Genomic DNA, 26,753 nt, shown 5'->3' with positions numbered 1-26,753 from the left:
CTCCCTTCTTAGCGTACCTCTACCTACCTCTCCTTATAGTTTTATGGCTAGTCTACTGTGTAGACCCATTGTGATGGTTTCTAAAGGAGGCAATAATGGAAAAGAGTGGAAAAGTGAGTGATGTCAACCATGTCTTTATTAGTTATCTTTTTTGTGTTGTACGCTTTAGCGTAATAAGTGCGTATGTTGAAAGTCAGGTTTCCTAGGACGCAGTGGTTTCGGTCAATTCGTCGTGTCACCTAACCCACCTTGTTTCTTCCTTTTTTTCTTCCACACTCCCTTTTCCGTCTTTCTTCCTCTATTAAATAACTCATTTTCCCTTTTGGTCCTGTTGAATGCCGCCGAAAATCACAAAGAGCCATGTTTTTACTAAAAACAAATCCACGAAAGAAAACAGTTCTAGTCATCATGATAGTGTTCTCACTGTTGATGATTTCACTTCAACTTGTACGGTATCAATATGACGGCATACCTCTTCCGAGCCGGTTACTGCAGTGGTCCACAGACAATTACAACGAATTTATGAACAACAACGGCAGTACAAATGGCTATGACACCGGCGACAACGATGATAAAAATGGATCACCGAGATTCCTCAAGAGTCCTCAACCACAAGCTATTGAACATGTACCTACGAGCGACGAAAAGTATTTGACGTATTTACCTTACTCTCGATTCTCGAATCAACGCAGCACGCTTTTAAATGCTGCATTATTGGCGAAATATTTGAATCGAACCTTGATTGTGCCACCCATGTTCTTGGGAAGTGCTAATGGCTGGTCACCTGCTCCGGGACTCTATCGTGTACTGGCCAACATGACCGACGATCAATTCCAAGATCGTTGTTTCGATGTTGAAGGCAACGTAATTCCTGAGGAACCTGTTTGGCAAGGTGAAGAAGTCGCTTTTGGATGCTATAATTTCACTACGTATGCCATGTTGCCTTGGAGCTGGGCAACGGATTTGCATCGATTGACGCGCAGTGAAGATGAAGGCGGTCTAGGCATCAATATCATGGAACGGTCGGATATGTCGCTAGTGGCCTTGCAGAAAGAACTTGATCTACCAGAAGAAGAGTTGTATCTGATGCAGGACAACACGGTAAGTTAAGGGGTGGACTTTGATTTATTATCAACATCAAGAGTTGCGGATCGGGGAGAATGAGGTTCCAGATTTACCCAACCGATCAAATGGCCAATCCATACATATTGCATGTATATGCGTGCGTGTATGCGTGCGTGTATGCGTGCACGTATGCAAGCGATATTGGAATATGGTTGTCTACTGGTCAATTAAGCAATCGGTTCAAGGGACAGTGAAAGAAAAAGAATTAAGGGGCTCCGTGTGTGTGGGTGCCGCAGAAACATTTGGAGGGAGAGGGAAGAAAACAGTTCTAAATATCGTAACAAAAGCAAGATACTAACGTACACATGTTCATATATACAACGCCACTAGAGATACCAATGGCATATCTACGAGAAAGATGGTGATCCACGCAACCTGCGCTACCAATACGAAATATCGCTTCGAGAATTGGATGGCATTCAGCAACGGCTACTGCACTTTTATGGCATCTTTGGCTACGACCGATTAGAACTCGACTCGGACGAAAGCGACGAGTACCGGCTCCGGATCGAACAAGCGCTTATTTTCCGGCATCCGGCCATTGGCGAAGCATCGGCCATGATACTGGGGCAGCTATTAAACGGAATCGAAAAGGAGGAAAGCGAGCTCGTGCCACTTGACCCTTACCAAGCGCAGGAAAAAGAAGATCAGGAACAAGAGGAGTACGAATTGCCACGCTTTGTCGCCGCCCATGTCCGCGCCGGCGATGGTGTCTTTCTCAAGAAGCTCAAAGACCGAGTGCCTGAATTTGTCCACCAGATCTGGGATATCATGACAGGCAACGAGACGACGACGGACGACCTGATTGGCTCAACCAACAAGATTAATGCCACACAACCAACCGTTCCAAGACACAAGCTGTTCCCGCTACCCAAGGCACCTTATGAGCTGCGTAAGGAATTGTCACAGATGGATCTGGCAACACGACTCAGCGAGTGTGCGAAGCGGAATGAAATGGTACTGTATGTTGCCACGGATGCAGAGACTCCTCGTCAGAATAAGGAGTTGAAACCTATAATCGATGCATTCCCCTGCACCTTCTTCATGGACGACTTTCCTCGCGATTGGAGAATTCCATTGACCAACGTGAGGTCACCTTTGGATCCCAAAAAGGATCTTACCGAATACCTTGTCATGTTTGTGGATGCGACCCTGTGTTCCTGGGCCGAGCGTTTTGTGGGCACCCGAACATCCACATTCTCGGTAAGACCTAATGATCCTAGTATTCGGGTTTGTTTGTAGATGCTAACGCGGTTGCTTTGTTTGTTTGCTTAGAATTATATTAAGCAGTTCCGACATGCGATCGTCGATGAAATGATTGAACGACGAGAGTTCGATGCATAAGCTTCTTTAGCATATTCTCTTTTCTTATTTTCTCTACATTGCACAACACTTTCCTCCCTTAATTATTCATCCTGCTTCTGTTTTAGATGTGTTTTTTTCTAGTATTCTCTATATTCATAATCCTTTCTCTTTCATGTACATACACAAGCCATCGAGCTTCCTTTTCGTTTCTCTCTTCTTCTTCTTCCCACCACTCGCACGCTTCTCTCGTCTAGAATCATTTGAACATTTGTTTCCTACTCTGTTCCCGCCCTCTACGTTTTATTCCTCAAATCCGTTCCATCACAACATTCCTCTCTCTCTCTCCCCTTCCAGGCAAAGTACATTTCCTTCATATATTATATTATCATAAAAAAAGCATATTTCAGAGTTCTTCTCTATTAGACGTCTAAGATCTTGTTGCCTCAACATTCGCAGAGATTTACTTTGGTGCAACATTGATCATTATTGAGCCTTTTCTTTACATCTTAGAATGCGTCATTCTCTAAGGTTTTGCTTTGCTTAAATATCCGTCGTCATGATATACCGAGTGTGGAAGCAACTGTAGTTTGGACAGGCTGCACGTATATGACATCTAGTTAGAAAAGCAGTTTTGTAACAGGAATCTTATGAAAGTACACGGTTAAGATGGCCTCATGTTAGAAAATTCAAGTATCGATTCTCGGCTTTTGCATTAGCTACTTCTCGTCAGCGCTTGGTACCAAAGACGTTGCGCTTATTTTTGTATATCAATTCATATGTATACGAATAATAAAATTGATCCGTTTCACTTCTTTGAGCATGTTTGATTATTCAAACACATGATAGCACCACAAATATTAGATCTACCATGAAGGTCAAATTTATCTGAAAGTTTGCCTCCTCCGCTGTCTATCAATTTTCCATTCTTTTTTACCACACATAAAATGGTCGATCGTGATTATGGGTTCCCGTACCAGCCTTATACGATCCAAAATGACTTTATGAATTCGCTTTACACTACACTCTCTCAGGGCAAGATTGGAATCTTTGAAAGTCCCACCGGTACTGTAGGTGTTGCTGTTCTTTTTAAAAAAACGAAGTGAGCTGCGCGCGCGATCTACTTGATCAGTTAATCGATCGATCAAAACTAAAAAAAATGGCTTTCAGGGCAAATCGCTTAGCTTGATCTGTGGATCGCTTCGATGGCTTAAAGATCAAGACAATCCTGACACTGAAAACCCCAAAACGGATAATAAGCAAAGTATGGGTCGCTTAAATAACTAACAAAGCGAAAGAAGGGACAGAACAGAGAGAGAGGGAGAGAGAAAATTAAGCCAAGTGTACTTACGCAAAAAATAAATAGACACACATGGAAAAGACAACGACGAACAAGAACCTGACTGGCTCAGGGCTTTTCAGGTTACAAACAAAGCCGAAGAACAACGAGAAGCATTACGAAAAGAACGTCGAAAAGAATTAAAGAAACGTATACAATATGCTCGGCAACAAGAGGATTCCAAAACTGGTTATGTTTTCGGGGATGGCTACCCTCGCTGGAACAAGCGTCAAAAGACGAATGGTTCGGATAAGAAAAAGAAAGGCAACGACGAAGACGACAATGATGAATTTCTACTGGATGAATATACAAGTGACGATGAAGAGGATGGTGCAAGCGGGAAAAAAACAGCGACAGCGGATAGTAACAGCAATCTTTCAAAAGAAGTGCGCGAGTTATTAGCAAAGTAATGGTTATATTCACATATAGCTGAGGGAAAAAAAAAAGAAGGTGGTAAATAGAAATTCAAAAAGAGTATATACTAATTAGAGGGTATGTATATGTGGATCTGCACTAACTAGGTTAGAACCTCAAAAGGGAGCTTCAAGCCGTCAGACAGATCAAGAAGAGGACGAAGAGGACGAATTCGAAGAATTCAAGGTATGCGATATGTACTCTCTTGGCTATATAGAGAAAAGTATGAAACGGGAAACAGCAGCAGCACAGCTTGAATAGTGGAATCACCTGACTAAAGACTGCATAACCACTATTCTAGATCTATTATACGTCACGAACGCATTCGCAACTTTCCCAGTTTATCCATGAGGTCCATAAGACAATATACAAAGAAGACACATGGACGGTACCCCTGGGATCACGGAAAAATGCCTGTATACACAAGGATATCAAGAAATTGAAAAGCGTACAAAGAATGAATGAAGCGTGCTTAGATCTGCAGAAAAAGAGTTAGTATTGCTTAACAATTGCTATAACTTGCTTGTATGCGATCTTTAGGATAAAAGAAGTATACTAATAGTAGATGATTGATACGATAGCAAGCACAGCAGCTCGATGTTCTTATTTACCGGCAAAAACGGAAAGGATGCAATGGAATGCATTCCGCGATCATGCATTGGTAATTATCTAGAAGGATCATGTGATTTTTTTAAGAACTTGTTTTTAATCGGATTGGAATTGCTTTGCATTATGTAATATAGGCTAAAGTGCGAGACATCGAGGATTTAGTTCAAGTAGGAGAGCAGATGGGAATATGCCCCTATTATGGATCACGACATACATTACGGCCCGCACAAGTACGTATTTTGCAAATCCATCTGGTGGTAGCTAAAGGAAAAAACATGGATTGACCATGAGAATACATTATCTAATCATCTTCTTTTTCATTTGGCATCATCAGCTCATTGTTCTTCCGTATCAACATTTGCTACACGCAAGCACACGCGAATCGCTCGGCATATCTTTGAAAAACAGTGTCGTCATCATCGATGAAGCACATAACCTAATTGAAACGGTGACGGCGATTCATACGGTTACAGTATCATATCATCAAGCTCGCATGGCATTCTCACAATTAAAAACGTATCTACAGCGGTATAAGAATCGGCTACTTGGCAAAAATATTGCTTATATCCGCCAAACTGTCCATATTGTCAAAGCATTGCTCAAATTATTGGAACCAGCAACGACAGCGGATGATAGAAACAACAAGAAAAAAGATACTGTGATCCGTGTCAATGAATTTGTGCATATGCTTGGCATTGATCATATCAACATGTTTAAGATTGAAAAATATCTTAAAGCAAGCAATTTAGCTCGAAAGTTGAATGGATTTATCGACAAGGAACTCCAAAAACAACAGCAGCAGCAACAAGCAAACGAAACTTCTGATCAACAACAGCAGTTATCAAACAGCAGCAACACAGCAATGCCGACGTTGACACAGATCGAAGCATTTTTATTAGCATTGACGAATCCTGACAAAGATGGTCGTATTGTGGTCAATTACTCAACAGAAAGCTCAGAAGTCAAGTATATGCTATTGAATCCAGCCGAAGTTTTTCGACCTATTGTTGAAGATGCCAAAAGTATCATTTTAGCCGGTGGTACTATGGAACCGGTAAGAAACGAAAATCAAAGCAATTATGAATATAGAACTCTCTCGCTCATAAATTATCGTCACGGTTATTAGATTTCAGATTTCACGAACATTTTGTTACATGACGTCCCTTCCGCGCAGATCAATCGACTTTCATGCGGCCATATTATACCCCCAAGCAATATGGCTGTAATGAGCATCGATGCAGGGCCTACGGGAAAACCGTTTCTATTTCGCTATGACAGTAGACAGGATGAGAAACTCGTAAGTAATATATTATGCTTAAGCAACAACAACAACAATAGATAACACATTAAATCAAGTATAGTTAGTTGGTACTTACTCGGGCAATCCTTAACAAAATTTCTCTGATAGATGGATGAAGTCGGTCAAGCGATTGTTAATCTATGCAATGTCATACCGGATGGTGTCGTTTGTTTTTTTTCCAGCTTTACTTATCTTGAACAAGTATACAAGCGATGGGCAAGTGGCAACTCCAATAATAATGTACTGGCCCGGCTATCCAAAAAGAAGAAAATCCTCAAGGAACCTCGTGAAAGCAACAAGGTGGAGACGACATTGCGTGACTATGCTATGCATATAGACCAGGTAAAACCTGCTTTCTCTCCTTCCTCTCCTCTCCCCTACATTCCATTTAATCAATGGTCAGATGAAGGTAGTACATGAGGCTCTGATTACCAATATGTAAATATGTAGTCTGGCGGTGCATTGCTGTTATGTGTTGTGAATGGAAAGATGTCCGAAGGTATCAATTTTTCGGACCAGCTCGGAAGGTACATTCATAGCGCAAAAATTGTTGTATGTGTGAAAGTACTTGTTGATGAAAAGTTAACGGACTGGACCCATTTATACACCAATATTAGGGGTGTGATCATGGTGGGGTTGCCGTTTGCCAACAAGGGCTCGGTGGAGCTACAAGAAAAAATCAAATATGCTGGCGATATGAACCCGAGTCAATCTGATGCTGGTAACGAATATTATGAAAATATGTGTATGCGAGGCGTGAATCAGTCTATAGGTAAGCGATTCGTTCTTATCGCTTCTCTTTACAACCTTTTTGATGAACAGTATACGCTCGAATAGAAAGCGAATTGACACTTAAACATCTGTCTAGGTCGAGCTATTCGACATAAAAACGATTATGCCACCATCATTTTACTGGACCAACGATATTCGCATGCGCGGATCCGAAACAAATTGCCAGGCTGGATCGGGAACCGTATTGATCATTGTGAAAAATTCGGAATGGCTATGGGTAACACTGTGCGTTTCTTTAAACAATTCCGTCAGTAGTAGTAATCAGTACCTACGCTTCTATGTGGATCATACACTGCACATCTAAAGACGCTTTTAAAAGCAAATGAAATGCTCACATGTTTGGATAAACCTTGTGTATATATGCATAATTTGTGTGTTCGTTTCTTTTGCTGTTTTTATTTGAAAGATAGTTAGAATTAAGCTTCTGTAACTTGTACGAATGAAATTACACAAGAAAGAAGATGAATTATGAGAGGTGTGCCAGAGCAGCTTCTTTAGCAAATCAATTATGATATAAAGTAGTAAAGGTATAGCAGATATGATGTACTGTAATTATAATGGAGTAAGAAAGGGTAAGGACTGTAATTTCTTCAGCATGTTGGATTGACTCCTTGGGTCCAGATGAAGGTTCCACAAACCAGGAACATAAAGCATTGGCTTAGAATGATCGACGTCATGCCGTAGATATAAGTATACTTCAAAGGAAGGTTGCTCAGCTCGACCTATTATCATTTGAACCATCAGCAAGGTTGAACTCTTCTGTGAAGACGATCATGAAATTCTTCTCTTACCACAAAAGTCGATATTGTCGTCAGGCAACCACAAAAACCATCCGCGAGTCCCCGGATAACATCACACGCGACGGTCGACATGACAACACCTGACTCGAGAAGGGTCAAGATAGCCAAGGCAAGCGTGCCAATCAAGTTTGCAGCAAACGTTCCAAAAAAAAACCTGCCTTTTAGAAATTTGGCGTTCAATACGGACAGATGCCAGCGAAGCAGTGCACCCACAGGGGCAAACACACAAGCCATGGCCAGTTCACGCTGGTTATTGTGCGTCGTCAAGGCTGCTGCGATAATGACCCCAATCCAACTTGCAGTACCCACAACGATTACTATCGCATCATGACGATCCAAGTGATGGACACTGAATCCATTAGAAATGATCTCAGATAGCGCTTGATGTTGAATGGGTACACGCGATAAAAATTGTCCGACGTGATAGCCAAACACAAGACCATTTAAAGACATGGCCAAGGTCACAAGCAATTGCGAAATGGCTGCAAGAATGTTATATCCAGTATAATGGTTTGCTGCATCATAGTTAGAAAACGCTTTAAATATATCGAGTTGCCAGGATGAAAAGGTCGTGATTGATCCACAAAGACCTGTCGACAAGCCCACTTGGAGAGGAAGATACCTTGTTGAATATAAGCAGATGTATGAGAGCAACTCTTTACAGAATAACATAGTGTATGCCTCCTCACGAATTACCATTGCATCAAAAGATCCTTTTGCTGGACAGCAATGCCCATAACGAAACACCCGATCCACTGCGCATACACGAGACCAAATACGGGTTGCCCATCATACGTCTGCAGCCGCTGCAGTCCAATACGGATCAGTGTACCAAGAATGGCCATAGGAATAATAATAAACGCAATAACAATCTTGTTCTCTTTAAGTCTTACGACTTTTTTCGTTTTCCCTTGATCTTGATCGACTTCAACCACGGGCCGCTGCAGATCTGGCAGTTCTGCAAGCGCATAATGATCTTCTGGGACCGGTCGTTCGCCTTCTGCAAGTTCAAAGGTCGGTTGAGTATCTTTTTCGCTGGTTGATTTTATCGATTGCTGGTCTTGATTTTGTTCTTGGTCAGTCGTCGCTTTCTTAGGTGGTGCTGATCCAATGACTTTGTGACAATGGACATTGGGTAACTCGGCCATTGGACCAGCACCATTGCCTGAAATGGATTGTTTGCCGCTAGCAAGGCTTATCAACCCTGATTGCGTCTGCTTATTAATGGCATCACTATTGTTGCTATTGAAGTCATTCTGAAGCTCGATTTTCGTTCCTTCGCAATGGTCATACTGACGCCGAGGCTCGGCCATGAAGACGTGTCTCTCTTTAGCGGGAACCAAACAAGAGGCAAATAAAAAATCCGCAGGCACCACCGATATAATAACCCTTGTTCCTTACCTAAGCTTCCCTTCTTCCACCTTTTCCTTTCTTTACTCCAATACCTACTACCTGCTTTTAAAGTACTGCTGTGAATCAACACACAATGTCAAACCCTTTGGAACGCTACAACATTCGCAAAGCCACAGAAGAAGATTTGCCTGCTATCACTGAGATCTACAACGAACGTATTGCCAACTCTACGGGCTTGTTTATTTATGAACCTGTGACAATCGAATATATGAAGAAATGGCTAGCGAACTCGCGGGAACTGGGCTACCCCGCTATTGTAGCAGTCGAAAAGACCACGGGTCAAACTATTGCCTATGCTTATTTGGGTACTTTCCGATCCAAGCCTGCATACAACTTGTGAGTATCATTATTTGATGACGAGGATGGGGTCATTCATGGTTGTGCTGCACATCATAGTATCGGGATGATGCTGTGGTGGGGGTTTGTGTTTTTAGCGGATGCTTGGCGGTGGTTTCCTTACTAGCGATATCCAAACGCGTCATGTAGATCAGCAGAAATCACCGTGTATATCCATTTGGATCATCATCGCCAGGGTTTAGGTCGCTTATTATCTCTTGAGATGCTCCGAATTGCACGAGATTTGAAGTTTAAAACAATTATTGGTATGCGTGATGATATATTATTTCTGTGGTTGAACGATAGCAGTACAAGATCGGAAGGCAAATGAATACAGAGGGAGCGAGAGCGAAACGACCTATCATCTCGTTCTCCCTTCTCCGCTTCCTCTTTCTTAGGTGGCTGTATATCAATTGTTCATCCATTAATCGCACATATTTTTTGTTTAAATCGTTTCAATAGCGGGTATCACCTCTGAGAACACACCTTCGATTGGTCTGTTCAAGTCGCTTGGTTTTGGTGATGCGGGCACCTTTCATAATTGTGGATACAAGTTTGGCCGATTCTTGGATGTCACGTTCCTTGAATACTATATCCCAGAGACGGAAGGCCCGGGCGAACACGGTGGCATCCCCACATTTGTCCCGTTCCCATGGGACACATACACATTTGGTCAGAGCTCATAGATAAATCAAGTAATAACAATAATAATAAAAAAGAGAGAAAGTTTGTTACCTGCTACGCACTTTTTTTACCGCACGTCTCCACATGGCAAAACCTTATTTTCTTCTTCTTTGCTTTGTGTAGCCATTGTCATTTGCCTTATTTTCGTGGTGCATATCACTTTAACATATGTTTTTGTAGTAGCTTTAAAGTAAATACAAAGACTGCTATGTACTATGAGGCAAAATGCGTGCATACTCGTGTCCCTTCCCCCCCCCCAACCCTCGGGGTCGAGATCTCTGCTAATTTTTTATGCGTGGTGATGTGCACACTCGCACACCTGTTAACCTTTGCGTTCCAGTGCTTGGCCGCCCGTCGATGATAGATCAGGTCAGCTGATGGTTACCAGATTCAGTCTAGGGGTACCTGGGGGGAGAGAAAGGAACATCCAAAGAAGTATAGCAGATGATAATGTATGTTACTAGATGCAGGCTTTTTGGCAACGTAGGATACACAAGTGACTCTCATTCCCGGAATGCATATGTACAATATCTAAATAAATAATGGTTGTAGCACAGCAGCAGCAAAATTTGAAAACAGAATATGCTATCAGAAAGGATTTCTAGTTAAAAGAAATTAGCACTAGATGTGGTGGCACTGACCACAAGAAATGTAAGTTGTATACTAAATAGAAAAGGCATTATCATGAAGCTCTAATGATTGTTTGATCCCTTCCTTCAAGAATGGTTTTACAACAACTATACGATTTCTGGAGAGAGGTTTGTTATACCATGTATATACATAGGCTGCTCACGCACCTCGGCAAAACACGCGCCCACAAGGAAGTGCGTGTGTGAATGTAAATTCATGTATGATATATAGGCTCTGCTATACCTGGTTGGGATTGGAGGGAGATCGACCAAAGAAAGAAATCAGTGCGCGGTAGGTCGTACATATTGCGTAAAAATTGTAATAGTTGTTTTGGAGATTTTGAGCGTTGTTGTACAATAACACGGCGATCTCTTCACTCTTGTCCTCTTTTCTTTTTAATCACTAGAAGTTGCCAAGAACGAACACGATATCGAGGGAGGGTTGATGGCGGGGTTACCTTGAAAAGAGGAGGGGAGACGAGCTATATAGCATAATAATGGCAAGCAAGGTGCTATGATATAGTAAAGCATGTACTGCCATAGATGGCTATAGCGTCTGCAACCTAAAGTTTTGTATGTATTAAGAAAGAGAACCTTCGAATGCAGGTTGGCGATCTGGAACCAATAAAAAGTGCCTCGCCTGTATGTACATTTCCAACAAACCAACCCCCTCTTTCCCATATACTAATACATTACCACCATTAACCCCCCAAAAAAATTGTGTTCGTTCCATATAATATTTTATACAACAAACAATAGTATAATATTCAAGGACAAGAAGAAAAAGATAGAGGCACACTCTAGAGTGCGATCCTGGGAAAATTATTACATGCATAGTTCCTTAATATCGTTTCATGTCTACTTCACACTAATCATTCCAATTTTTGGGGGGCGCAAGTTCTTCGAGAACAGTTTAACTACATATTTACGCGCAAATATGAGAAAGAAAACATAGCACGAATGATATTATGCAGTGTTTCTATGAAGAAAAAATGTCGATTTGATTATCTCTGACCTACGCGTGCATTCATTATCCCTACTTGCGTTATCAAAACTGTGATTAGCAATGTGCTGAGCAAAAAAATTATCAAGGATCATTGGCATACTGTACACCCATCAACTTTTGCGTGTGTGTATTAACGTGTGATGCGCGCGGCTGCCAATCAATGCAACAGCAATAGCAAGAAGTAAACTGTATAAGCAGCAGCTAGATTTATCCGCATGCAGGTGACAAGAGAAGATAAGTTGGTTGCTGGTCTCGCTGTTATACTAACGCTCTTCGTGTTCTCGTCTATGTATTCTGTTTTAGCCTTCTTATCTTTAAAAAGCCCCGCCCCCCAAATATAGACGACCCCACATAGCTCATAAGGGCACTAATATGTAACAAACAAGCATGAGTTTCAACAATGAAAAGATGGGATGTGGAGGATGTGCATTTGAAAAGAACGCGGGTGTATAGCTTAAAGTGAGGTATATCTACGTTAGGAGCAGGAGAGAGAGAGAGAGAGTGGGGCAATACACATTCTCGGCATAGGTACATAGTAAGAGAAAAAGGAACCGGGTTGTCTATTGTAAAGTAATTATGTGAGCCGAAAGACCCGATTTACAATAACCAAGTAGTAATCTATTTATGTAGTGTAGCTTGACACGGCCACTGCATGTAGGGGGTGAACATGATCCGCAGTATCAGGTCTGGGGTGGGATAGTGGGGGAGGTGATCATCCGTGACAGAATTTTTCACCAATAGAATATTTGTATTCCCAATTTGTTAACGCGGCTTCATTGCGCAATAGCTGACGACATTCAATTATTATTATGCATTCTCTGTCTCCAAGGTTACCTCACCTCCATGGTTACTTTTCCCCATGGCTACCAGCACCTCATCGCTATAGCGACAGCAGGGTAACATATAAGTAAATAATATATGCAAAGAAAGTTTGTTGAGATACGATACAATTGAAAGAACTATACAGAGAAGAAGAAAATAGGAGCATAATGGGCGTCGTCTGTCGCTCATTGCTTCTTTAGTAGGTCTTGTTCTCGAGGACATACATGTAGAGAACACACACTTTTTTTTCCACACTCTATACTGTTATACTGTTTCTAAACACTCGGTCGTCAGGAGGTAATTAAACTTTTTTGGGGGGGAAATGAGTTCGTACTTGGTTGGTCGGTCGGTCGGCAAAGGAACATAATACTAATTGCTACTATGTGCACACAGTACAACACGGGTGTGGTGTAGCACTTTTATTTTAAAACTTTTTTTATATTGTTAAAGCACTATCTTGCCCTTTTGTTTAACCAGCCACTCATGATTTTTTTTGTGATTCAATCCCCTTTATCATATGGGCCGCACGGCGCGCGCCTCTCCCCTTTATAATTCTGCCTATTTTGTGCGCTTGACCTAGTCACGATATAACACCTGTTTCTTTCTCTGTGTGCGCACACAGTACACTCTCTTTCTAATCTTTCACCAATAAGATGACTGGATAAAAGGATCGGATATAGATAAACGTAAAAAAAACACCGACGATGCGGTTCATGCATCTTATTGGCTCGATAAGAAACTATATCACTAAAGGGCGCACTTTATCTCGCGTTCTTGGTAACCAGGCTGACCCGTGCAACAATAAGCAAAACTGCAACCGTTGCACTACATGGTACACTACGCACATTTTCAACAGCGAACCAAGGAGAATAGAAAAAAAAAGCTGCGTTGTGTCGCGTGGATTGGACAAATGCGAATATACTTTATCAATTCGATTCCCGCATTAGAGCAGTATAATAGTACTTGACGCCAACAAGACGACGACACATAATAGTTTTTATTTTAGAAAAACCATGTTTTTTAATAAATCACCGTATATATACAATCTACTAGTAATGGCAGTAACAATAGCATAATGGGCATCGTGAACAAATGCTCTTGACTGGATCGCGCGAAATCGAGATACACCTTATTTCCTCGGTAAAACCCTCTCCAACCGCATTCCTCCCTTTTAAAAAGAGAGCAGGAGATACTATACAGCTTATGTACATGATAGAGAAAACTCATCGAGGCAGAGAGAGAGAAAGAGAACATACAATTGTTTAGGAGGATTTGGGGGGCGTATAGACCTCTAAAAGGAGGAGGGGGTGGAGGGAGAAGGGCATTGTGTGTAAGTGTTTAAACCGAAAGTGAAAAAGGGTTTGGTTGAATTGCCCTTTTTGTTGTTGCACAAGCTATTTTATATTTTTTTATACAACAGCAGCAGTAGCGGCAGCCAGAAATGGTACCAGCTTAGATCCCCTTCGCCAATTGACATAGAGTACGGAGGAGGTGGGGGTGGGGAAGAGACGGGGGGTAGGAGGAGAATCAAAGAAAGAAAGAAACATGCATACTACTAGATATAAACACATCTTACACACGCACACACATTAAAGAGAACAAGAGAAGAGAAGATGCAGCATTTGGGGGTGGGAAGGAAGGAAGGAAGGATGGATGGTGGTTTTGAAATAACTAGAAACGAGGGGTGGGGGTCCTTACCTTCGTTTGGGATTAGCGACACTCGCCTATTTACTAAATTTACGAAGGAGCCCACCCACAGGGCACACACATCTTATACATGCTGGGGCTGGATTGCTATTTTTTTTTTTCGCGCGTATATATAAGAGTTGCCTGGAGCACAGAAGTGCCTCTTTCTTTTGCTTCTTCCTTTTATTTTAGACACTGTTAAGCCTTTTCTTTACCACTAAACGACAACTGCACGCACCTACTCTTTTTTTTTGCACACCTTCCCCCCTACTCTTTTCTAAAGTATTGCTTGATGACTCAAACAACAGCGACAGACTACCTTCTGGTAGACACTTCGAACGACCGCCTCAGTGTGTTACATCACCATGCATTGCCATCACCGTCGTCGACAAACGACACGTCCATCACGGGCCAGCAATTACAGCATCAGTCATTCAACAACAGCTTCCCCTCACCTACATCCTCGAGCGCTTCATTCGACAGCCCTCATAATTTATTGTTTGATCCTAACAACTTTCAAAACTTGCCCATGGCTGTTCTGCAATCCATTTCAGCATTGTATCAACCTGCCTGGAGTAGCAACAGCAACGATCTATCGCCGTCATCTTCATTGTCGTCGCCGATCGATCAACACCTCCACCATCAAGATGATCCCTTTCATGTACCTTTCGAGGAAAATGCGGCTGCCATGGCTGCTGCTGCCGCTGCGTTGAGTATGCCGCCGCCGCCTCAACATCATTCTGGTGTCGTCGCTCCTGATCTTGGTCCTTTACCACCTACGACTACAGCACAACAACATCAACGTACTCATCATTATCATAACCATCATCATCATCCTCATCACCTTCATCATCTTCATCACCATCATCCAACATCATCTGTCGTCGCACCACCCGAACCGAGTCCAGCGGCTATCGGTACTACGGAGAAGCCTAAGGCGACACGTCCTCCTCGGCAACTTGAGTGTTACAATTGTCATGTCACCAAGACACCGCTTTGGAGACGTACTCCTGACCGTGCCCATTCCCTCTGCAATGCATGTGGTCTTTATTTCAAGCAGTATGGATCGCATCGTCCTTTGCATATCCGTCAGAAGCAGCAGCAACAACAGCATGATCAGCAACCCAAAGTCAACAATAACAATAGCAACAGCAGCAAGGACCAAGAACAACAGCCAGCATCATGTGAAAAGCAGCAACGTCGTAGCAACAACAACAACAACACAAGCACCGCGTCTTCTCCAGTCTTGAACAACAACAAGAAGATTTTGGCCCATGCTGCTTCGACTGCTAATGCCTCCACTCCTGGTCCTGACCTTACAACGACTGTTGCTGCTGTTACTACCACTAGCACCGCTAATAACACCCATACGACAGTGGCAGCAGCATTGGCCACACCGATCACCACCTCGCCATCGCCTATCAACAACACTGAATCGTCTTTGGCTGCTGTTAGTGGCGATTCATCATTACTCGGTCAGCTCTTCACCATGGATGAGCAACAACGGTGTGCCAATTGCTTGCAAACGAACACACCACTCTGGCGTAAGAACGAACGTGGCGAGTCTGTGTGCAACGCTTGTGGTATGTTAACTTTACAGTATAAATAATTTTACAATAAGAGTCTTTTTTTCATTTCCCTCCCCTCGGCCCCCCAGCACCCTTCCAAACCATCACGACCATCACCATCCACTCTCCCCCAAGGAAGCTAAAGCAGCTGCTTATACCCCTTCACCCTTTTACTGCACTTCTTTTCCAGCTTTATCTCCCCTTTTCCCTCAATCCCGAGCCGAAAATTTTTTTTATAATGATCAACAACCGGCTCCATATCACGGAACGATGAAAAAGTTTTTACAGAGGCAGAACTAACATGATGCCATTTCTTATAGGTTTGTATGCCAAGTTACATCATCGGGATCGACCACCTACGATGCACAAACAAAAAGTACAAAAGCGGCGCCGAGGCTGGTCTGGGGAAGAAGGCTGCAATGAAGAAGAAGGACCATCATCTGGTACAGCAGCAGAAAGTAGCAACAAGATGGCAAGATTGGATCCACCAAGTTCACTACCTACACCACCACTACCGACTACAATGACCATTCCATTGGATGACAAGCAGAATGCTTCTTCATGGCCACCAGAACAATTCGACGATTCGCGGTTCAGAAACTTGTTGGCACGGCTAACACCTGAACAGATGCAGAACTTTCTGGTTGTTTTGGAAAGACGGTGCAGTGCGCTGCGAGCAATGTTGTATGGCGGTCAACATCAACAAGAACAACAGTTTTCGTCTACACCGGCAACTACAGATCTTCTTATACAACAAACGTCGCCTTCAGTAGGTTCATCGTCGTCTTCGTCTTCATTGTCGCTGTCGACACCATCGTCACCCACGCTCGATGCTAGTTCGACTGCGGTGACAAAGTCACCACCATTACAATTCCAGCATTTCTAATTTATTCAAATACCGTACCGCACTATCCACTATATAAACAATAACCAACAATAACAACAACCATACATATATCCGTACCATTCCACACAGCATATCCGCATGCCCTTTTGACACATCCGCTCTCTCATCATTTTACTCCACACACATCTTTTCTTTTCCTTTTTTTCTCTTTTTCTTTCTTTCGCTTATATATATGAAACATCTTTTTTTGCTCGAATGCTACTACCACTAACCATCTACAAAAAGCCACAATACATACCTCCTTAAAGTCTCCCATTGCCCGTCGATCGGGCAGCAAAAAAGATTTATGGGAGTTTTGGACATTTTACATAATACATACACCACCTTTCTCTCTCTTTCTCTTTCTCTCTCTTATCAACTGTCGATCCCTCTTTCTCTCGCACAAACGCCCTTCCTATATATGTCCCATGTCACTTCGTTTGATACGCTCACACCCTTTTCCTTCTTTCTTTTCATTAATCGTTATTTGTATTCTTCTTTTTAAAACAATACCCTCACCTTGTTTCAGCAAAAAAAAATTGATGATAAAGAGAAATTAATTTGTATAGCTTTTTCTTAGCCTATTTCTTGGAAAACCCTTTTTTATATGTATTACGTGAATCAACAGATTGCTTATGTCAGCCAACTATAAACAACAAACTTTTATAAACATTAATATCATTGAGAATAAAAACAAAAAGTTGACTAGTAAGAAAAACATCTAAGAAGCCTCAAATACATGGATCTTCTTTTTTAGAAACAGAAAGAAATTATGCGGCACACATGTAATCCGCTTTTTACAGTCGGCTAAAATGAAAATAAAATCGACCTCTTTCACTCTAGAATTCATATCAGATGTTTATTTGCAATCTGGCTATTTTAGTTAGTTACTTCTGGAAAGAAAGTAAGTGAAAGGATGGTTGCTATGTGGATAGAGTGTATGTGTAATTATCATGGATATTCGTATTTTCATACGTGTTGCCATAACAACAAAAAATTGGATATTCGTATTTTCATACGTGTTGCCATAACAACAAAAAATTGTCATGACAATGCTTGTATAGTGAAGAGGGTCACCGTGACAACAAATACATAATGACCTTATGGTTGTCTTGGAAACAGAAAAAGAAAAGCACAAGTAAATGATCTACTCCGTACATTAAAAACAACGTTTTTCAAAAGACAACGATGATCTTCTCCCGTCTCCGGACTTCTTTTTCAACTTCCTCCTCAAAAAAACCCGCTACTGCAAAAAGCGGGGGAATCACTGTATAACGTTGATATCCGAAACAGACCGAACCTTGGCTGGACCACCGAATCAGAGAAATATAAGGATTACCCAAAGAATTCGTTGAAAAAAAAGAGCGCGTAACAATCAAAAGTACTTTACAGCGTATTAAATGCTCTATCTTTTATATTCTTAAAACGAACGGGTTGTGCTGAAATGACTGGAATGTATGGGTACTCCAACCCACTTGATGCTGTTGCAATCGTTAAAAAAAAGACCATAGGATTTTCCGCGTGACTCGCGAGACTCGAAACTTTTAATGCGTTTCATTACATGGTAAACAGACATTTCTGCGTAGCTAACTAAGCGCCGTCCTCTTTTTGATTATTTGCTCTTACAGTTTTTCACAAGAAAGCTATATACAAGAGAGTCGAGTAGGAGCTGAGGACGCTACTTCGCTGTATTGATCTCCACATCACCCACTTTAAAGCCAGAAGAGAAACTTAGCACCCTGCAGCTCGGGTCAAGATAACACAGAAAAACTTTTTCCGTCGCTGTTATGTGATATGTCTAAAATCATCTAAATCGGACTAAACATTCAAGGTACTAACTTGGCGTGGGAACTCGAAGCTTTGTTTTTCTTCAAACGGTTCTTCAAACAGTTCAACAGACCGAGAAAGACAAAGAAAAAGAGTTACTAAACTAAAGAATATATAAATTAGGAGAGAACATAAATAGTTTATGTCTTTAACTTTATTTTAAGAGGAGTAAACAACAACTAGAAATAACAATTAACATAAGAAAAAACGCTCAATACAAAATAAAACACCCTCTGTAATAAGGTGATTTTGGTTGTACAATGAAAAAGAGGAGGATAGAGAGATTTGTGAGAGAGAGAGCTGTAGAGGATATATATGTAAAAAGTGTAGTGCAGTGAGAGTGTGAGAGAGTGCGTATGGAGTGTATATAAGTGTATGTGTGTCTTTTTTATGCCTTGTTGCTGCTTGAAGCACCACCCAAGATCTGAGCAGACTGGTTAGCCTGAGCAGATGAGAAACGGCGCATTTCCTTCTTGTCCATGCTCAACTTCTTGCCAAAGAGACGCTTGCCAAAGTTGCGGGGCTGTTCCATGGAACGCAACGACTTGGTGCGGTTAGCGTAGTAGCGAGCAGAAGAGGCGCCGGACATGGCCGAGGCACGGCGAGACTGACCACCGGCCATGGGGACCTTTGATTCGGCAAGGGTGTTCTTGGGAGTGAAGACGTACTGCAAAGCAAACTTGAGCAAGTCCATGGGCAAGAACCAAATGATGTTCCAGATCCAGACGATACCAGCCCAGTCCCAACCACAGCCACGCATGTAGGTGAAGCCCCAGTCGGCATAGACGGCAATGAAGGTGGCGACAAGCTGGGCAACAACGAAGGCGCACATCAAATAAATCGAGGGACGTTCCATGAAGAACCAGCTGCGGGAACGCGTGATGAAAATCAAAGCTTGAGAGATGGTCGAGACTTGCAAATAGATGATGGAGTGGTAGATATGGTCGTTGACCCAGTCGTCGCCAGAGCCAGAGGTGTCAGCGCGCGGCAGCTCGACGCCAAACTTGTCTTGGAAGAAGGTGGTTTGGAACATGACGGCAGCGAAACCCAAGGTGGAGGCGGCTTGGTACAGACCGTAGAAGATGGCATACGAGAAAATTTCACGCAAGTTCCACTGGTCAGGGTAAGGCGAGGGCTTGACACGATCAGTAGAGATGGTCATGATGGTACCATCGTTCAAGACGGCAATGATAAGGACAGGGAAAGGAGGGAAATCATGCTCAAAGGCAAAGCAGAGAATGGCGAAACCGACGACAACACGAATAGTGATGGAACAAGCGTAGATGGCATAATTGCGCATACGTTGGAAAATCTGGCGGGAGCCGATAATGGCCTCGACAATGACGGAAAGACCGGGTTCAACCAAGACGATATCGGCAGCAGAACGAGCAGCATCAGAGGCATCAGCGACAGCGATACCAACGTTGGCCTTGGAAAGAGCGGGAGCATCGTTGACACCATCACCAGTCATGGCGGTCATGTGACCCAAGGCTTGGAGACGTTCGACAATTTCATACTTGTGTTCGGGGTAGACACCGGCGAAACCATCGGCCTGCAAGACCATGTCGTCGATGCTGGTGTAGCCAGAACCAGCGGGAGGACCATCCTTCAAGGTCTTAGACAAGAACATGTTATCGCCCATACCAAGACGACGGCCGGTTTCTTTGCCAATAGCGAGCTGATCACCAGTAATCATCTTGACTTGCACACCAAGAGCAATGGAACGATCAATGGTTTCCTTAGTGTCTGAACGTGGGGGATCGTAGATGGGCAAAAGACCGATGAGGCGCATGCCCTTGCCTTCGCCCTCGACTTCGCCAGAGGGAACTTCGTCAACAGCAACGGCCAAGGCACGGAGACCACGGCGGGCAAACTCATCGACATCATCGTTCAAGGCTTGGATCTGGGCTTCAGTCTTGTCACGGGAGCAGAGATCCAAGATGGTGTGGGACATACCCTTGGTGACGCGCAAGACGGCACCATCTTCGATGCGACGGTAGGTGATTTCGGTACGCTTGACAACGGGGTTGAAGGGCTTGAATTCAAGTTCTTCAATACCGTCACGAGCCAACTTGGGATCGGGCAAGGAGTTGACGATACAGAAATCGATGGCATCCTGGTTCTCGGTACGGCAAGCAAAGGCAGACAGCTGGATGACATCGTCACCGTTGAATTCGGCATATGTCTTGATGGTGGGCTTGTCAACAATGAGCTTGTTCAAGGTAAGAGTACCAGTTTTGTCAGAGCAGAGAATAGTGACGGCAGCCATTTCTTCAATAGCAGTGATACGGGTGACGATGGCCTTGTGCTCAGCAAGTTGCTTGGCACCAATAGCAAGGGTGACAGACAAGACAGTAGGCCTATAAAAGGTTAGAGGATGCAATGTAAGTAAAAAAGATATGATTGAATGTTCGATTGTTTGATGATTATTCCTGGTGGATTGCCAGAGAAATATAAATAAGGAAAACTTACATGGCAATGGGGATACCACCAATGAGCAAAACCAAAAGATTGTCGATACCACGACGGTAGTTGTAGCGGAAGGCAGCATACATGACGAGGATTTCGACAACGACAAAGATACCGATGGAGACCAAGCAGAAGTTACCAATTTTAGCCAAAATAGTCTGCAAATGGCCAACATCGTCGCCAGCATCGCCGACCAGCTTGGCAGCACGACCAAAGAAGGTGTTCAAACCGGTACCAATGATGATGGCTTCGGCCTCACCTTGCTTGACAGTAGAACCAGAGAAGATCTCGTCACCGGCTTCCTTACCAACAGGCAAGGATTCACCAGTCAAGGCAGCTTGATCAATAGAGACCTGGCCATGAGCCTAGACAAATAAAAAAGGTGTAAATTAATTTTTTGTGTGAATGTGAGCTATGTGGGGGTCGCGGGGGGCGGGGCAGCGCGATGAGGTGAGACGAGGCGTGAATAAGGGGGCGGGCGGGCGGGCCCAAAAAAAAGATGGGCAGTGGTGGCGGCGGGAAGGGCGGGGAGGTAGAGAAGGAAGAACAGGGCACTTACAGAAAGCAAACGGCCATCAGCGGGGATAACGTCACCGAGCTTGATGCTAACCACATCACCAGGAACGAGTTCAGCAGCTTCCATGGTTTTCCACTCGCCATTACGCTTGACCTTACATTCGGGGGCGAGCGACTCCATGAGGGCCTTGACGGCGTTACCGGCCTGGCGTTCTTCGTAGAAACCAATCAAAGAGTTTGCAAAAAGCAAGAGGACGATACCGATAAAATCGGGGTAGTCTGGCGGTCTGCCATCACCGTTGGCCAAGGCAATAGAGACGATGGCGGCGGCTTCCATGACCCACGACAAGGGGTTCCACATGAAGCCCAAAAACTGCAAGAAGGCATTGACTTCCTTCTGTTCGAGCTTGTTAGGACCGAACTTCTCGATACGTTGAGCGGCTTCGTCCGAAGTGAGACCGTTGGGCTGGGTTCTATATTGTTGGACAAGATAATAAAGAAAGAAATCAGATCAACAAGCACATACACACACATTGCAACCCCGGCAAAAAGTTTAAAAAACGAATATCGTCGGGTAAGTTCTCGGGGAGCAGGAGGGGGGTTGCGATAGTGATGGATTGAAAGAAATTGGATTGTGAGGGAATACATACTGCAAGAGCTGCAAAACGTCATTGGTCTCCATGGTGGACAAATCGTACTTGTCCTTGTCGTAAAGTTCTTCGACGGTAAGCGTCTTGACGTTGCCAGCGCTCAGGTCAACCTTGGCGGGAGCCTCGGAGACGACCTCGACTGTTTCCGTTTTCTCGTTCGACATGGTCGAGGCTAGAGGAGAGGATGGAGAGGGAAGAAGAGAGAAGAGAGAGAGAGAGAGAGAGAGAAAGGGAGAGGAGAGAAAGAGTTCTAACGGGGAAAAAAGAGGTGAAAGAAAGGGAAAAAGTTGGCAAGGAGGAAAGTTTATATATAAGAGGAAAAAAGTAAAAATGGAAAAAAGAATAAAGAATGGATCGGGCTCGAAATAAGCGTCCACGAAGATGGGTGATAAGGGGTGGGGGACCGTAATTTCATAAACTTGATTTGCGCAGAAGTGTCAGCGCTCTCTATCTCTTTCTCTCTCTCGCCCAATAAGCAGAAAGCGCGCCCGACCGGTTATTCTAATAATCAAGACAGACTCACTCACTCACTCACTTACTCACACTGTGAGAGAGACGAGAGCCACTTGCCATCAACAGGAAAGCGGGCACGTTGCGAGAGACATAGCCTGTGCGACGGCACCTACGTCAAGCTTTTAACCATATCTGATCTAATGTCCAAATATGTACAATTATCGTCTACGGCGATCAGTTCTGTTTCAACTGGGTTATTATTACTTGCTAAGTGGCTCTTGTTTGTTAGAGGTTACTTACCTTACTACCTAGTCGGGATGATATCCCTCTCTCTCTCGGAGCTTACCTTGTCTTGGACCGTGATTCGTCTGTTAAGGTGATGGTGAAACCTCAAGGACAAAAGTTTTCGACGGAATACAGTTTTCCCTTTTTTTCCCTTTTGTGTCTCTTTTGGCTATAACACCCCGCTCTCGCCACCCAAAAAAACGCTTCCCCGCTTTCATCCCGCTCAGCGCTAGTGTGTGTATCAACCACATAAGCGGGATTGTTTCTCTAATACAGTTGCTGTATATGTGAAATTGCCGTGGAATTTGGAACAAGAAGAAAAAAAGGGGGGTTAGCTAATAGTAGTATATGCATCAATTATGCTTTGCTCCTGGAATTTGCATCAAGTAATAGTGTTAATGGAATATGTATGATACCGGTGCTCTCTCACCTATGTAATTGCCCGATAAAGCATGGTTTAAAGTTCTGTGCTGTGTGTGTGCGTGTACACAGCTGTGCAGCACGCCATGTGCATATGTCTATTTTTTGCCCACACACACACACTCTCTGTCTCTCTCCGTCTCTTGTTCTATTCACCCACCCGCACCCCTGCCCCTCCCCCGTACGTTAGGTAATCGTTATGTGCTGCTACAAAAATCTTTTATCCATTATTATGTGATCCAATAGATCAAGCTTTATTTTGTGCCTCCGATGCAAAATGTCTCATTGTTGATTCTGGTTTGAGTCCTTTTTTCTCCATTCAGCTTTTAGTCTGCGAAAAAGTTTTTTCCTCTTCCGAAAAGCCCCCCGATGATGATGGTGATTTGCAGCAGCAGCTGCTGCTGCTGCTGCAGGCTCGAAAGGGAAAGCGACGGGAAATTTTTTTCAGTTAGTTGACTTTGTTAACGCACAGCTAAATGCACCCAAGAAAAACAAATCCGACTAGGAAAGCCATGTGGATGGGTTTTTAATTTGAATGCAGCATCATTGTTATTATTACTGCTACCATTACTCTAAGCATGTATACATAAAGCAGTAATAAACACACTTGTTTATTTTTGTGGGCCGATTATCATTACTTTAAGTGAACCGTGCATCATTGTTCAAGACATTCAAGAAACTTCTTTTAATTGCAAAGCATCCGAATGTGATACGTACTACGCCCACAAAGAGAGAGAGATAAAGGTTCGAGATTATACTCCGTATGGCCAAGATAAGTAAGTCCTTATCCATATCATCACGAGATTATGACATTATTAGCTTCGCTGTTTCTACTATACTGAAGATGATGATGATGACGATGATGAATGATAGATCCTGTTAATCTAATGCTTGTGTGCACATCTCCAGATACATCTCACCATCCTTAAACTTTGTGGCTTGTTGACAGGTGCTTATACATACACTATGAAACGCATAGACGTTTGAACGTTTGAGGCCCCACAGCCAAAAAGTGCCTTAGAGGAGGTCAGCAAGGCATGGACTCTGTTCTTTTGCAGCACCTTTACTTTGTTGCTATTGTTCCAGTGCAACAATAGTGCTCACAATTATCTGGTTATACTATAAGTAATAAAGATTTTTATTATGCTTTCCATAATTTTCGTACGTTAATGACATTTGCATGGTTGTTTATTAGTTCAATCAAAACCAAGAACCAGGGATTCTCATGTGAACCTTCTGTCGTCTTGGCTAATTGTTCAGTTCTTTTCGTTTGTGGTCGTACCAGGTAGGTCGATCCGTCCAGCCTTTTTCTTCTCTCATTAATTTGCAGAAATTAACCCATTTTAACTTGTTTTGTCATAAACCCTGTTTTGAAACATTGGATCTCTCTGTACTTTTGACGATTCACAGGGTCTTCCCTCCTCCTCCTCCTCATCATCATCTTTCGCTGTTCAGTGAAACCCGCGGATGCTATGTTTTACTCGGTCAGGGTTCTGGGTGGTACTTGGGCACAGAAAGAAAGCATTATTGGATACAACTTGAAACTGTGTTAGTGTCAGACAAATGAAAATGGCTAGGCTTGGCAATTTTTGTTTGTTTGGTTCCCCAGGTTTTTTACCGGAAACATGAAACTATGCGTACTGTTGCGCGCTTTCTCGCTGGCATCTTGTATCTTGTTGTTCTTTGGAAGTTAGATATGCAACTATTGAAACGATAGAGAAAAAAAGTTTGGGTGGAGCTAAAGGTGAGACACACACACAAAACAAACTCTTAACTTGTCCTCGATATGGACGATCATACGACCTGGTACAAGCCTGTCTGCTATTGGATCGGCTCTCTTTTTCTCAGCTGTTGTCTCCTTTTTCCCACCGGTTTAACATGTTAATATGCATCATCCGGGTCAGCACATCGGACTCAGCCTTTTGGTAATGACATTGACTTTCCATTTTTATATATCCGCATGGTACAGTAATTGTTTGTTTCTTGCGTATGGTACTAGCAATGACGACAGTGGTATGTGCTGAACATTATGGGACCGGATTATCTCATTCCACTCATTCTTTTCCTCTTATGCGTAAATTAAATATTATTTCTTGAAGGACATGTGGAAATTATTACTTCTTTAAAACATCGCTTAATATATGCTATGTGAGCACTAATCCAAATCGTTTCTATGGATGGCTTGAAACTCTCACGCTTTGCTGTCGCCGATGTCATTGTCGTTTTCATCATTAAGTAGCTCAGATTAAACACACCGTCCATGCGTTTCAACCATGTACAGTTGTCACAGAACTGACATCTTATACTACCATATCATCGTATCATTTGTGCATAATGTGAAAAAATGAAAATTCAACCTTAACTACGGTCTTCTCTTTCTTCTTGACTCGTGTAACTCACATAGCCACCGCGTTAGTAAGTATCTACCAGAACATCATATCCACGTACGACTACGGTGCCTCAGTAGATATCACTCTATGTACACCATTAACAGTGGCAGTAGCGGTATGTGATTATTGTGAGCGATTTTTGCCCCTTCTTTGATTTGAATTTAGCTTTCTAATGCCGATGATGATGATTTGCAGCATATCATGTTTGTTTGTTCCTCCCTGAAAAAGAAAAGTGGCGTAGAATTATCTTGATGTTCTATCTTCTTTTGTTAAGGGGAACAGGAGGTTGGTTTTTCTCTTACAACATATCAAAAAGAGAGGACTACCTGTCGCAACTACTACTGCATGATGCTACATAATAATACCTCCTATACTGCACACTGTATTTTATCGTCTTTGTACAAAAAATCCGATGCATTATGCATTTGAGCCTTTTCATGTCCGGTCTTTATCATGAGTGACGAGAGACAAAGATGCAGAAGAAGTTGTTTTACAGTTTTTCCAACCACTAGATGAAATATGTAATAGTACACGATATACCGTTCTTCCATCATCGTACATAGCATCCACCATGCCCCCTTTTTCCAACTCTATCACACAGATTACGAAAAAAGAGTATGCAATACAAAACATTTCAGTCATAGTAGAATAGTAGCTGTCGTGAAAGCGAAAAAGATCAATCGTAACTGGAAGATGGCCTATGCTCGACTGTGGGTCTTTGCTTTGTCTGCTTAAATCCTCGATCATCGCCGAGTATGCGCATATGTCATACAAAATCAACAGTTCTGATGCTGTAAATAATATCAAATGATAATAACGTCCCATAATTGCAACTACGTAAAGCAGAGAGATACAAGCTGCTACAACACAGGCTTGTCTTGAGCTAAATGCTGCTAGACAATTGCGAAAGAACATCAAAGGCGACTTACAGTAACTCGTTTTCGTTTAATGTTGTTATTTCGTCATAATCATATACATTCGATACATAGCATGTTTAGTATTGTTTGCGAGTGGTAGCAGCCATTTATCAGA

The 26,753-nt window shown here is 42.8% G+C and overlaps 7 protein-coding genes across 7 annotated transcripts; 5 read left to right on the top strand and 2 right to left on the bottom strand.

Moving 5' to 3' along the window:
• The first annotated feature begins 163 nt into the window (after positions 1–163).
• On the top strand, positions 164–2,843 carry BDB00DRAFT_843225 (uncharacterized protein). Its single transcript, XM_053124943.1, has 3 exons — positions 164–1,101; positions 1,456–2,328; positions 2,401–2,843. The coding sequence occupies exons 1-3, from the start codon at positions 361–363 to the stop codon at positions 2,467–2,469; spliced, it is 1,683 nt and encodes a 560-aa protein (XP_052975658.1). The 5' UTR covers positions 164–360; the 3' UTR covers positions 2,470–2,843.
• Positions 2,844–3,279: 436 nt separating this feature from the next.
• On the top strand, positions 3,280–7,229 carry BDB00DRAFT_843220 (helicase C-terminal domain-containing protein). Its single transcript, XM_053124942.1, has 13 exons — positions 3,280–3,497; positions 3,598–3,691; positions 3,794–4,172; positions 4,288–4,366; positions 4,482–4,671; positions 4,762–4,841; positions 4,924–5,019; positions 5,124–5,843; positions 5,916–6,086; positions 6,198–6,431; positions 6,540–6,616; positions 6,707–6,861; positions 6,958–7,229. The coding sequence occupies exons 1-13, from the start codon at positions 3,375–3,377 to the stop codon at positions 7,134–7,136; spliced, it is 2,577 nt and encodes an 858-aa protein (XP_052975657.1). The 5' UTR covers positions 3,280–3,374; the 3' UTR covers positions 7,137–7,229.
• Positions 7,230–7,471: 242 nt separating this feature from the next.
• Positions 7,472–8,829, bottom strand: BDB00DRAFT_770658 (CrcB-like protein-domain-containing protein; the record flags this gene model as incomplete). Its single annotated transcript, XM_053119901.1, has 3 exons — positions 7,472–7,603; positions 7,673–8,303; positions 8,378–8,829. The coding sequence occupies 3 exons, from the start codon at positions 8,827–8,829 to the stop codon at positions 7,472–7,474; spliced, it is 1,215 nt and encodes a 404-aa protein (XP_052975656.1).
• On the top strand, positions 8,675–10,191 carry BDB00DRAFT_843210 (acyl-CoA N-acyltransferase). The gene is made up of 5 exons (XM_053124941.1): positions 8,675–8,695; positions 8,933–9,031; positions 9,146–9,430; positions 9,581–9,696; positions 9,893–10,191. Exons 3-5 carry the CDS (start codon positions 9,168–9,170, stop codon positions 10,114–10,116), a joined length of 603 nt encoding a protein of 200 aa, XP_052975655.1. The 5' UTR covers positions 8,675–8,695; positions 8,933–9,031; positions 9,146–9,167; the 3' UTR covers positions 10,117–10,191.
• A 4,358-nt stretch (positions 10,192–14,549) lies between these two features.
• Positions 14,550–16,711, top strand: BDB00DRAFT_791096 (uncharacterized protein; the record flags this gene model as incomplete). The annotated part of the gene is made up of 2 exons (XM_053121016.1): positions 14,550–15,840; positions 16,146–16,711. 2 exons carry the CDS (start codon positions 14,550–14,552, stop codon positions 16,709–16,711), a joined length of 1,857 nt encoding a protein of 618 aa, XP_052975654.1.
• Positions 16,712–19,499: 2,788 nt separating this feature from the next.
• BDB00DRAFT_843202 (uncharacterized protein) lies at positions 19,500–22,460 on the bottom strand (the record flags this gene model as incomplete). The annotated part of the gene is made up of 4 exons (XM_053124940.1): positions 22,174–22,460; positions 21,567–21,996; positions 21,011–21,372; positions 19,500–20,898 (listed from the first exon to the last, which is right to left on the bottom strand). Coding segments are annotated over exons 1-4 (2,355 nt in total), but the record flags the coding sequence as incomplete, so codon positions are not given.
• A 167-nt stretch (positions 22,461–22,627) lies between these two features.
• Positions 22,628–23,284, top strand: BDB00DRAFT_843201 (uncharacterized protein; the record flags this gene model as incomplete). The annotated part of the gene is made up of 1 exon (XM_053124939.1): positions 22,628–23,284. A coding segment is annotated over exon 1 (175 nt), but the record flags the coding sequence as incomplete, so codon positions are not given.
• Positions 23,285–26,753: the final 3,469 nt, after the last annotated feature.

Source organism: Zychaea mexicana (assembly GCF_025766255.1).
Source record: "Zychaea mexicana strain RSA 1403 chromosome Unknown BDB00scaffold_88, whole genome shotgun sequence".
Lineage (NCBI taxonomy): Eukaryota > Fungi > Mucoromycota > Mucoromycetes > Mucorales > Lichtheimiaceae > Zychaea > Zychaea mexicana.
This window is presented reverse-complemented; position numbering and strand designations above follow the sequence as displayed.